Source organism: Ascaphus truei, chromosome 7 (assembly GCF_040206685.1).
Source record: "Ascaphus truei isolate aAscTru1 chromosome 7, aAscTru1.hap1, whole genome shotgun sequence".
Classification (NCBI taxonomy): domain Eukaryota; kingdom Metazoa; phylum Chordata; class Amphibia; order Anura; family Ascaphidae; genus Ascaphus; species Ascaphus truei.
The window spans coordinates 55491353-55505072 of NC_134489.1; the positions used below are offsets into that span (position 1 = coordinate 55491353).

The 13720-nt window shown below is 39.8% G+C and overlaps 1 protein-coding gene across 9 annotated transcripts in view; it reads right to left on the bottom strand.

Moving 5' to 3' along the window:
* PIKFYVE (phosphoinositide kinase, FYVE-type zinc finger containing) overlaps nt 1-13720 on the bottom strand; it is a 120519-nt gene that overhangs the window by 27700 nt on the left and 79099 nt on the right. For all 9 annotated transcript variants that reach the window (XM_075608462.1, XM_075608459.1, XM_075608457.1 and 6 more), the window contains 4 exons: nt 10268-10325; nt 8582-8737; nt 1861-1981; nt 430-525 (listed from right to left, as the gene is read on the bottom strand). In XM_075608462.1, the coding sequence (XP_075464577.1) occupies nt 430-525; nt 1861-1981; nt 8582-8737; nt 10268-10325 (431 nt within the window). The remainder of the gene's footprint in view (nt 1-429; nt 526-1860; nt 1982-8581; nt 8738-10267; nt 10326-13720) is intronic.

Here is a 13720-nt window from a genome sequence, read left to right on the forward strand (position 1 = left end):
GTTTGCAGGACAAATTTTCTAGCAGGGGTGCAGTTTAAAAAAGTTTGGGAACTACTGGTCAATGTCTATTTTGTTTTCTGCTATACCCGTTTAGAGAAGGTCTTTAGTTTTTGCTGAATGTTCACCTGTTCATTATTTCACTGGCAAAAAACTGTAACCATGGTAACCTTTTTCTGTGTGTGGATGGCAGCAGTCATTTTAATTTCCGTAGCAGGCAAAATGATTTCATTTCCCCGAGAGGCAAATTATTTCTCCAGAATGCAACTACATGTTTTTAAAAGGATGACTCCACAGCAGTAAAAATAAACATGTACCTAGATTGCTGCTTTAATCCAAGGTATGGTTGAAAATGAGATGTCCATTTCAACATATGTTTCCAGATGAAATAAATGAAATCCCTATATATAACAAAAGCACCGGTCTTAATACCTGAGAGCAAACGCTATGATGGAGCTGGGTTCCTTTTCACACACGGCAATGGGTACCCGCTCATGGTCGTACATTAGGTAGTGTTTATCTGGATCACTGTGAAAAAAAGCAATACAAATTGTTCACAGGTTACAAAGAACGGACTTAACTAGTAATTGTAGTGTTTTAGGTCTTCAAATGCTGCAGTATTCAGAAGTAACATAACATTTCCCAGTAGAAAACCAATGGATAGTTAGGAAAATATTATAATTGTATTGGATATTGAAATTATTCGATGCAAGATGCCTCCCCCATGCAGGACATTAGAAAGGATACAGCTTCCTTAAACCATACATTTAAACCATGTTAGCTTAAAAAAAAAAAGTTTCTTCCCTAATTACTTACATTTTGTTATTCTTGATTAACACCTGTAGAATCCCCTACGCTTATAATTATTTAGTAGCTGTTCTATAGAAACTGAGACTTGTATTTTACATTAAACAACCTACAGATGCAGCGGCCATTATTCAAACAAATCTTGAAATGGATTTCGAGATTTCCCCGTGATCCTCACAAGTTTTGCAGGGGCAGAATATAATGGTCCATCCGATTAACACAGCAGGGGTCCCTGCTGTGCGAGTCCTACCGGGGTTCTGCCGTTCTGTAATAGACACGCAGTAAAAGATAGGCTGAATCAGTCACTCTAACTGCGCACCGCTCACTGGCAATCGTTATGGGGCCTGTGTCTTGGGAAGCAGGGGGTCCCCGGACTTGAAATCAATGCGGTTCTGCTCTGGAGACCCCCTGCTACAATTCTGTAATGTTTAAAATTAAATAAACCCCTCGCGATCGCCTGTGAGAGGAGCGCAGTAGAGTGACTGATTCAGCCTCTTACTGCACGTCTATTACACAGGCAAACCCCGGTAGGACTCACTGGGCCATTATGTCTGCAGTAGCAAAACTTGTGAATATATCGCAGCCTACACTCTGCACAACGCTAAATGTACCCAGGTAAATGTTCGGATAACGGCCGCTGCATCTGTATGGGATCTTTACCTACATTTCTAAACCAAGACAATAAGTATCACTGGCACAGTAGCACTATTTACGTTAGATTAATAATGACTGTTGAGATTACATACAAATATATGTTTATTTAATTTATTTTAGGGGGGGGGGGGAAAGCACTCGTAATGTGAACGTCATGCTGATTCAAATGCTTAAAAGAAAAAATCCAATGACTGACCACCCCTAATCATGACCTCTGGAGGGAGGGGTGGAGGAAAAGTTAACATCCATATATTAGCGTGGATCATTTTAAGAGAAAACGGTCTTGCTAAAAGAAATGTAGAAAATAACTTATGAAATTCATGGACAACATATGTAGGTGAGATGTATTACATTTCCCCCAAATTTCATTTCACTACACTGGCCTAGTGCTGATATACTTACAATGGGAATGGAATGGGGTTGTAGCTGTTTCCTGGGAGCAGATTAGCAAAGATAGCCTTCATGGTGGATTTCTCTTTTACCTGGCTGTCCGTGGATCCCAACAAATGCCCATCAAACACATCTAAAATTAAAGTTGGACCAAACAGTGTAAGGTTTTAGAATTGGATTACTAAAAACGAAATTCTCTATAGCACAGTCCACACATCAGCATGCGAAATCCCACAAGACTCGCAGACCCAACGCTCTATTTTCAAATGATCCACCGTTTTGCAGAGGGATTTTTAGCTCGTGGCCCACAAGGCACGGCCTCAGCCTGCTAATTGTACTGCACTTGTTCAGGGAGCTAAATGCACATTTTCACACTGAAACGGAGCGTAGTTCATATCAATATATATTGTGTATATGTTACAAATGCTTGCAAAATGTTGCCGCGTAATAATTAAGTCTTTTAAAATATTTATAAAAAATTACAATATTCTTTTACTTGCACATTTTTCAAAGCCAGTCCCCTTACAAAACTAGAGACCAAAACAGACAAGCACATTTAGACTGCTTCTCAGTGCGGTATTTCCACTCTTTTTGTTTCTATCCCTTTTTTTTAAAATAAACTTTTCATAAGTATGTGTGTATAGTTATATACCTATTTTTGCTCTTTGTTACCGTTATGTTCTTATTGAACGTACATAGTGATATATATTTGTGTTATATTCATAATGTTTTAATTGGTTATGTATTTATAAATATGTACTGTTGGACTACTATCAGCACATGTTAAACTGAGGAAGAGCCCTATTATCTGATATATTTCATATTAATATTAGACTTGGACCCTACTGTGTACAGGTCTAGGCGTATCCAACGAATGTGGGAATATGTGATTGCAGTTCAAATTATCTACTACATAGTCTAACCATTCTTTGGTAGTAGTTTCCACTATTTAATAGCTATTATAGGCCAAAGCAGTAAAATTCTGGGCATTACTGAAATCCCTGCTCTCTGATTGGTTAGAATTCCGGACATTATTCATTCAGTAATGGCTGGAATTTTTGGCAACTTGCCAACTCGCCTTTCAGAGATACAGGGGGAGCGCGGCATTTGTTCCTCTCCTCTCATGGCAGCACATGCAAGCTCTCTCTCACACAGCACATGCAAGCTCCCTCTCACACAGCTGCTAGTGCTGTCAGAAGCTGGCGGGTCCCAAATAGTAACTATGTTACTTGTAAAAAATGATATGTACAGCCAAGACTGGTGGATGTGCAGATCTCAGGATGTCTCCAAATGGTGATATTCGTGCTTAAAAAGAACAAATAGAGTGCATAGCATAATACTGTGTGATAAACATGACAAACATAACATATAACAAACAGCTGAGATGATCAACAGGTGGACAAATTAATTTGGCATTTAATAAAAAGACATAAAAAATGACATAAAAATAACAATAACATAAATTGTACATGAATTAAGTAAAATGAGATGGGTCAAACTGATAGATCTGCCTCAATGGTAAAATTGCCCACTCACCAGACAGATAAGGGCAGGTAGTGGATAATTTTGAGAGTATCCCCTCTCCTTTGTGGCTTGGAGCAGCTGGGTGCGTTGTTCCTCTGTGTTGGACAAGTTCCACGTATCGGCTGGTGTGTGGGCAGAACGGCCCTCATATTGCACTACTTACAGAGTGTGCAGTCAGCCGGTGAACGACGGCAACAGATTCGCCAAGCGTGCCGCAATTGTCATGCAATCCGTAACAGCAGATTCAATAAAACAGCAGCCAATCGGGGGGGATAAATCAGGAAATCGGCAGTATGATCAGCGTGACCACCCTACGCGTTTCAGAAGCGCAGCTTCCTTCTTCAGGGGTACGATGATTATGTCCCGAAATGTCCTTTATATAGGTAGTTAATTAAAAAAATGTAATTCAGCTGGTAATAGTCCTGCACATGCGCAACAATTGATCAAAGACTGTGGGTGAAACTCAGCTGATAAAACAAACATGCAATTTACTTGACCTACTTATACATAAAACAAATAACATTTATACAATGATATAGTGCTACAAGTGAAATAATATTAAATAGATATTCATAGATATATCTTACATCATAACTGGTGTTAAAAATGAAAACAATATTGCCCACAGAACCTTGTGGTTATCTGAACTAATATGTGAGGGATTGTGTAATGTAAAATGTGATGTGTGAATAAGGTACTAAATGACCCTCTGAAATTTAATTCTATATGATCAATACCTTAATGGTGAACCTCAATAACTATAATGTGATATGAATAGATAGTGATAAAATTATGTCTTACATTTGGATGTGTGTTATTATATCAAAATATTTGATATTATATAGATTCCCAATTAAACCTGTGATATTAATAAAAATGTGAATAAAATCATATATATATATACACACCAGTCTATTTTGTACATTTGTGCTGTATAACCATCTATCGTGTGAATGTGTATATACAGCACAAATGTACAAAATAGACTGGTACAGTATATGATTTTATTCACATTTTTATTAATATCACAGGTTTAATTGGGAATCTATATAATATCAAATATTTTGATATAATAACACACATCCAAATGCAAGACATAATTTTATCACTATCTATTCATATCACATTATAGTTATTGAGGTTCACCATTAAGGTATTGATCATATAGAATTACATTTCAGAGGGTTATTTAGTACCTTATTCACACATCACATTTTACATTACACAATCCCTCACATATTCGTTCAGATAACCACAAGGTTCTGTGGGCAATATTGTTTTCATTTTAACACCAGTTATGATGTAAGATATATCTATGAATATCTATTTAATATTATTTCACTTGTAGCACTATATCATTGTATAAATGTTATTTGTTTTATGTATAAGTACGTCAAGTAAATTGCATGTTTGTTTTATCAGCTGAGTTTCACCCACAGTCTTTGATCAATTGTTGCGCATGTGCAGGACGTTCCTACCTGCGAGTACGCATGTGCAGGACTAGTACCAGGTGAATTACATTTTTTAATTAATTACCTATATAAAGGACATTTCTGGACATAATCATCATACCCCTGAAGAAGGAAGCTGCGCTTCTGAAACGCGTAGGGTGGTCCCGCTGATCATACTGCCGATTTCCTGATTTATCCCCCCCATTGGCTGCTGTTTTATTGAATCTGCTGTTACGGATTGCATGACAATTGCGTCACGCTTGGCGAATCTGTTGTCGTCGTTCACCGGCTGACTGCACACTCTAAGTAGTGCATCAAGAGGGGCGTTCCGCCCACACACCAGCCGATGCGTGGAACTTGTCCAACACAGAGGAACAACGCACCCAGCTGCTCCAAGCCACAAAGGAGAGGGGATACTCTCAAAATTATCCACTACCTGCCCTTATCATCTGTCTGGTGAGTGGGCAATTTTACCATTGAGGCAGATCTATCAGTTTGACCTATCTCATTTTACTTATTTCATGTACAATTTATGTTATTGTTATATGTAATTTTTTTATGTCTTTTTATTAAATGCCAAATTAATCTGTTCACCTGTTGATCATCTCAGCTGTTTGTTATATGTTATGTTTGTCATGTTTACCACACAGTATTATGCTATGCACTCTATTTGTTCTTTTTAAGCACGAATATCACAATTTGGAGACATCCTGAGATTTGCACATCCACCAGTCTTTGCTGTACATATCCTTTTTTACATATATCTATACGTCAGGCGCCACAGATACGTATTCTTTGCACACCTAGTAATTTTCTGACCAGGGGGTCAGAATTGTATCAGAGGCAGCCACTTATATCTTTATATTACAATATATAAGGTTTATTGTTCTAGTATCATACTTATGTGTATTTAATATTCCATTTATAACCAGGTCACAAACCCACTCAGTCTAGTTAGCGCTACCTATCCTGTTTTTTCGTTAACTATGTTACTTGCAACAAAGTAATGTTTCTTCCACAACTTGTAAAGCTTGAGCAAAGGTAATCTGTATCTGTTTTTTTTTAGTTTCTAGTTAAAATCTAGTTAAAATCGCAACTACTCTTCACCCACTTCTCCCCCTCCCACTTCCCCCCCTCCCTGTCTCTTCCCTCTCTCCTGTCACCCCTTCACCCCCCTTCACCTCTCTTCTCCCCCCCAGCACCTCTCTTCTCCCCCCTTCACCTCTCTTCTCCCCCTCTCTCTCTTCTCCCCATCACCTCTCTCTCTTCTCCCCCCCTTCACCTCTATCTCTTCTCCCCCCCCTTGACCTCTCTCTCTCGCTCTTCTCCCCCCGTTCACCTCTCTCTCTCGCTCTTCTCCCCCCCTTCACCTCTCTCTCGCTCTTATCCCCCCCTTCACCTCTCTCGCTCTTCTCCCTCCCCTTCACCTCTCGCTCTTCTCCCTCCCCTTCACCTCTCTCGCTCTTCTCCCCCCCTTCACCTCTCTCGCTCTTCTCCCCCCCCCCCTTCACCTCTCTCGCTCTTCTCCCCCCTTCACTTCTCTCGCTCTTCTCCCCCCCCTTCACCTCTCTCGCTCTTGTCCCCCCCTTCACCTCTCTCGCTCTTCTTCCCCCCCTCACCTCGCTTTTCTTCCCCCCTTCACCTCTCTCGCTCTTCTTCCCCCCCTCACCTCGCTCTTCTTCCCCCCTCACCTTGCTCTTCTTCCCCCCCGCACCTCGCTCTTCTTCCCCCCGCACCTCGCTCTTCTTCCCCCCTCACCTCGCTCTTCTTCCCCCCTCACCTCGCTCTTCTTCCCCCCCTCACCTAGCTCTTCTTCCCCCCTCACCTCGCTCTTCTTCCCCCCCTCACCTCGCTCTTCTTCCCCCCCTCACCTCGCTCTTCTTCCCCCCCCTCACCTCGCTCTTCTTCCCCCCCCTCACCTCGCTCTTCTTCCCCCCCTCACCTCGCTCTTCTTCCCCCCCTCACTTTGCTTTTCTTCCCCCTGACCTCGCTCTTCTTCCCCCCTCACCTCGCTCTTCTTCCCCCCTCACCTCGCTCTTCTTCCCCCCTCATGCGACTGAGATTAGGCTATATATTTATGTGTAATTGTATAATGTATCTTATATGTTAATGAAATTAGCAAGATTAGGGAAGTCATCACTAGAAGGGTATTTAAGATTGAGGAAGAGATGGAGCCACCATTCCCTAACGAAGCTACCACTAGCGAAATGTGCAGTTATTGGTGGCACTGCCCAGCAGGAGAGCGTAGTGACGTCATCTGAAGCGGCGGATGACCGTGGGACTTGCCAAACAAGCCCTGCATCAGGACACTTGGCCGGAGCAGTGTCTCCCACATTATTCGAGGACTTTCCTTGAGACGTTTTCTATCCGTGCCCTGCAGTAATCATCTGTACTCTCACACTTAAGTGAACATAACCGGTCATTCTTCTTTTTAAATGTTGATACTTATCAATGTGTGCGCGTGTTTGTTTTTGTCTTTATTTTACCAAAGATCCTCTAATTGGGGAAGAAGAGCTAAAGAACCCGAGCTCTTATGGACCGAGCGCACCATTCATTCTTTTGTGGCATTTTATTCCCATTAGTGAGTTTAAGTTGAGCACAGTTATAAATTTTTTTGCCCGTACAAAACTAGTTAAAGTGATTTAGGGCCAAATTTACGAAGTGCTGCTCCATTCTACACCTTCCATGCTGTAAGACACCTCGCAACTCGATTCACGTGAATAAGCCATAAAAGATCATATTTCCTAAGCAGTGTTATTCTACAGGTCTCCTTCCATGCTGGAAGCCCGCTTACTTCAGTGCTCAACTGGTGAACCAGGGGCAGTTAAGTGCAATGTCATACACTAAAATTCACTTGTAAGCAAAGAAAACAAATATTATATACACAGTAACGGTGTTATAAATGCTTGCCAATTATTAAATTCTATTTTTTTTTAATATGTATCCAATATTCCATTATAATACTCTTGTGGCCCTTTGATCATAATTTTTTTATCCCAATTCTGGAAAACTAGTTGAAGACACCTTGCTTTCTTGAACAGACCACATTTACGAAGCCATGCTGAAAGGTGTCTTATGGGAATAGCACGGTTGATTAAATATGACCCTTTATCCATTCCTCCTGCATTTAAGAAGCCAAAGTCCCAAAGGGGACATATCAGCCGAGGTTACCTGAATACCATACAATATATTCTGAAGGTAAAAGTAATGCAATGCGAGCCTCTGTATATTGCTTCATTTGAGAGGTGAAGGCTCTATGATGTTCAGGCCGAGTTGCTATGAGGACAGATGTAGCACCTGTATGGCCTTCAGCGAGGCAGCACGACAACGAGTGCAATCACGTCTACCAATAAAATCAATGTGATTGTAGTTCCAATTAACTTATACAAAGCCTTTCAATTTCACAGCCCTTCACGATTATCCTTTCAAATCTCTTTAAAATGAAAATGTCAGAGGCATTAATATAGCTGTTGGTTAGAATACAAGCAACATATAGGGAGAAAAGAATAAACATCATGTGTATCCAGCTGCATGTAAGCAAATGTATTCAGCTTCACACACAGGGTCATTGGACAAGCAAGGGATTGAACCCAAAATCTTAAGTATTAATGACAAACAACCTTAACCCAATAGAAGAAGTTACCCATATCAAGTGGTTTACTACTTTCCAATCCACAGTAATAGTGTGAAGCCAATGTAGACCTGCCCAATATTGAAAGATGTGGTGGAGTAACAACATACAAAAGACTTGAATATACCTTCACAGCTGCTGGCTGTGTCCATTTCAGTGGTGCTCGATGCCGCCAATGTCCCAGATAACAGCTGATCAGACACCACCAACTCGGGAGGGCTGGGCAGCTGGAGATGTGTGGAACTAGTGGAGCTCTGAGATAATGTGGTCATAAAGCGATCCTCTGGTAGAATAGAGGAAAGGGAAAAGGTCATTAGGAAGCAGTTTATTGGCTTTTTCTTATTTTGGTAACGAATAGCCTTAATGATCATCAATAATTATAGTCTAAAGCTGTAAAATTCCAGGCATTATTGAAATCCCTGCTCTCTGATTAGTTAAAATTCCGGGTATTATTCATTCAGTAATGCCTGGAATTTTTGCAGCTTGCAATTTGTTTATTTCCAGCCAATCAGCTTTCCCTCTTATCAGAGCAGCTCTGAGACATGGCAGGGGATTGGTCAGGAGTCAGCTGCAGTCTGTCTGTGTGTAGCTGCAGTGTGTGTGTGTATATACACGTGTGTAGACAGAGGGGGCGGTAGTGTACTTGTGTACACAGAGGGGGCGGTAGTGTGTGGATATAGATAGCTGCAGTGTAAGTGTGTATGGAGGTGCTTTAATGTATTTACCATTTTATTTTAATTTAAAAAAAATCTATATAACTACAGAAGTGTCTATTATTATGAAAAAAGCCAACATTTCGCCTATATTAGTAATAAACCCCTCAGAACAGGGCATTTGCCTCGGGCCTTCAACTCTTCCAGCCAGGGCATTATTGGCCAGTAATGCCCTGTTCTTCAGGGATTATTACTTAAATATATCCACATATGCCCCACAATGTCTTTTGCCAGCATACTAAGGTACCGCTGTGGCTCTGTTCATGCACGGTGATAGGCTATTAACAGACCTCTGGATAGGGCAAAATTTATTTTATACTTCTGGATTTAAGATAGAAAAACTTAAAATAAAAATAAAAGTATTACACTGTTATGATTGCCCCTGTATTGTCTGGGATATTCACTTGGTTACTGCTATTTTTTATTTATAATTGTAGTTCATTTGATTGCATGTGTGCACAGTATGATCTGATGTGTAAGAAAATTGCCCAGATCCGTTGCTAAGAACTCCAGATGTGTAGGATGGAAAAAGTCCTTAAAATAGAAAAATACTGGTATAAGAGCAAGTCAATAACAGCTTTCTTCTAAAGAGCAGGACATGAGCAGAGAGAAAAATACTTCCATTATAGGAGTTCAACTCTAAGGGTTGCTGCTTTAGAAAAAAAGGAGCATTCAAATTAATACCATAACTACTCAGGCTAAATGACTAATATATTGTAATATTTTGAATGCACAGCCCCATGGCAGAATAATAATAGCTGTACAGTATAAATAATTTTTTAGGCCACGGCTCCTGCCACGAAGAAATGTGAAGTTTTTATTTATTTATTTTTTACTTCTGGGACACAAGTAAATAAAATGACTTTACAAAAGGTCCTAAAGAGCGGACAATGGGATTGACCCACTTCAAGCACAGCGAGGTTACCCTTTTCGATTAACCCTCTTCATACCGAGAAAAGGTTTGAGTTTGATTGTTGGCTTAACAAAAATGCAATTTTCTCAACTATCTCCATGATCAAGGTTACCCCAATGCAAGTTCATGGAAAATGAAGAGACCTTCCTAATTTTCCTCCAAAATCAAACTAAGCTTCCAAACTAACCTCTTTCCCCATTCTGCGCAGGAGAGGAATTGCGTGGAGAGGAATCAACTGCACATCCCTGGGGGATGAAAAGAAAGCAGTATATTTGTTCACAGCTATCATTCAGCAACACAAGTCTATTTATTACATGGAAGCCGTCTTATCACACGTATCTGTGCCATTATTGACTCATGCCACTAAGACAAATCGTACAATTCCCAGCAGAAAAGGAAATTACAGCGTTCAGAAAGTATGAGATGTGAATTATTCCTGTGTGCTTTAGTGTGGCAGAGCACACACATAACATTATATATAGGAGAATAGGTGTTAATTTAAGAGACTGTAATAGCATCTTGTGGTTCAAAAGACATAATTAACAGTGTCATTTGATGGCTTTACCACCCTGTAATTCACAGCTACGAATCATGCTGTTTTTTGCTGTTGCTATAAACAGTTTGCAGTGAAAACACTTGGTTAAGATTACTGTATGAGCCAGGAGACTTACAATTAGTGTAACAAATCCATATACACAAAATGGATGAAAGATATAAGAAGGATCCTACATCCAAAAGAATCCCTTTTGCATTGCACTCATGGGTAAATAAAGGGATAATGTTATCCAGGGAAAAAATACTCCCTTAAAGCCATTCTATTGAATAATAGACCGTAGAAGTTAAATAATAAACATTTTTAATATCAAATACGGGACACAGGGTTTGAGGATATATATATATATATATATACAAATAGGTGTTTAAAATCTTGGTGGTGGTGCTGTACTGCGGATGGGAAATACTCAGTATGTGATGAAGACAAATTTGCCCCACAATGGGGTAATACTCCCGGAGTATAAATATCCCTCCACAGATAATAGCAGTTCAAGGAATGTTGGTATGGAATTGCATAAAATGTACAATAGATATATGTATATAGTACAAGTAGTGATTGTATCATTTACAGTATTCATTGTTGAAAAGGTATTTAGAATTGGCAACAGTGTCACTAGTTAAGGTATAGGATACTAACAGACTCCAATGTCTTAACATCCAGTGAGAAACACTAAATTAATATATTAAGGTATAGTAAAGCCTGTAATATAATCTCTCAAAAGGTACCATTGCTATAGGATTTTGAAAACAATCTAATAGAAAAATGAGTGGGTGTCACTCAGTGTAGTATATTTAACATTTAATAGTATAAACAAAGTTATTTATGCCCGCTAGGGTAAATGGCAGACTTAAATACACATGCAGCAAGAGGAGTATGTATGCCATATTTCCTCCATAAATATCCCTATGTAAAGATCACAATAAGTCACTGAAACATCCCTGTACCTACCCTGCAGAGTAGGTCTGTCAAAATAGGCATTATACATCAAACAAACACTTGCACGATGAGTGTATAGCAAAACAAAGTTGCTCAGTATGAGGCAATGATAGCGCTATACAACCAGACATCCACATGCTGTAGTCTGCTCCCGACACTACTGCTCTACCACCAACGTCAAGAATGACGTCACTAAAATCCGACGGACCGTTTCATGTGAGATCCACGCTTCATCAGGGTAGGAAGAGTGATTCATCACTCCTACATTCAGGTTAGGTATACCCTGTGATAGGATGCTCTTTGGCCAAATCACAAGAGAATCCTTCATAGCAGCCTGATTGCACCAAATCTGGGTCCAAACACTGCTATTAACCCCCTAATTAGCTATTGTATCTACTCTTACGGTTATATAGGGCTTATAGGGAAAAAAGCCCACTTCATGAATATGATTAAGAGGACTCAATTAACACAGAGCTCAATACACTACATATGTATGATGGGTTATCTGAATTGGACTCATAGTATAGGCAAAATGTCTAAATAATGTAACAATTGAATAATCTGTGTGAATTTGATACAAACGGTTATTACATGATTTTCTTGCTTTGTAGAATCATTTCATCAAGATTCGTCAACAGTACAGCTGAGGTGTAACAAGAAATTGGACCAGGTTCGTATGACAGAGACAAAGGAGACTGGAACAGCTGATCTCAACTGTAATTGCTCAAAATTGTTAATGCAAAGGATTAGTGAAAATAAAGTGGAAATTACATGAACATAAATGTATGTAAATATAAATAATCCTGTGTACATAACTCATTTTAAGAATGAAATAATAATAATAGTAATAATAAATGGGGTGTAGGATTGGGTGCGTCTTAAATAAACCCGCCTCTAGGAATCAAAACGGGTGCAGAGGAGTGTTACAACTCAACTGTATCCCAGATATCCCCATCTTAAAAAGAAGGAAATGGTGTAATAAAAGTGAAGTAGTATAAAATGAACACAAAAATAGACAGACAATTGTGCCCACCTAAATAACGATCCTACTCAAACATGATATATAGAAAAGGGGATGTGAAGTGTAAAGGTGTAGGACTGTGTGAAACTTAAGTGGGCCCGCCTCTAAAAGTCAAAACGGGTCCAGGAGCGCGAGTTCACTCATCTGTATCCCAGGATCCCCTTAGCCCCACAAAAGGGAATGTAAGTGACATAGTACAACAGTGGGAGAGATCCGAAGATTTCAGCGGTGCACAGCTTGTAGAGATGAGAGACCAGCAAGGTGTAGATTAAAAAATGAAATAGAGCTCTATGATTAAGGACCACGCAGGTCCGAAACGCGTCAGAGTGTGTCCCCCATACCATATGTTTTTTCAATAAAATTTCATTTTTTAATCTACACCTTGCTGGTCTCTCATCTCTACAAGCTGTGCACCGCTGAAATCTTCGGATCTCTCCCACTGTTATATTGCACACCAAGCGTGGATGCACGCACAGGAGAACAGCCATATGTGAGTATTGTATGTCTCCCTTCATTGAGACTGGATGACCGGTAACAGTGCAGCAACACAAGGGTCATGTAGGGCGCAATCCTACAAAGTAACGGTACGTTAACCCTCATTCATGTTATTTGTCATATGTGATAGATTCATGTACTAAGCACTGCGTCCAATACCTAATTATGATTATAGGCTGACTCCACAACCAAATAAGGATTATTATTATCTACTGAAGTTCTGAACGAGATTGAGCACTGTTTTTGGGACTCTTGCCCCATAACCACATACAATAAGTGACATAGTAAGTGTGATCGTGAGTGATACAAAATATATATGGTGTCAAAAATATATATGGTGTCAAAGGTGAGCAAGTCCATGAATAGGAACACCACCTCATGACCAGCTGCCGTAAATATTCACATGACAAAACTGGAACTATTAATATATAAGTGCTAAAGTCAATAGTGATGATGTAAATGTAACCATATTAGAAGAAGGTGGATATCACGTGGAGGGAGAACATGATGGGCTAGAGGAAAGAAGTATACATATAGCCCATCTGGCGTCCCCCTAAACACCTCCTAACATTAGGTGAGGGATAAAGGTACTGCCGCAAGACAAGTGATGCACTTTCAATAGTGTACTAGTG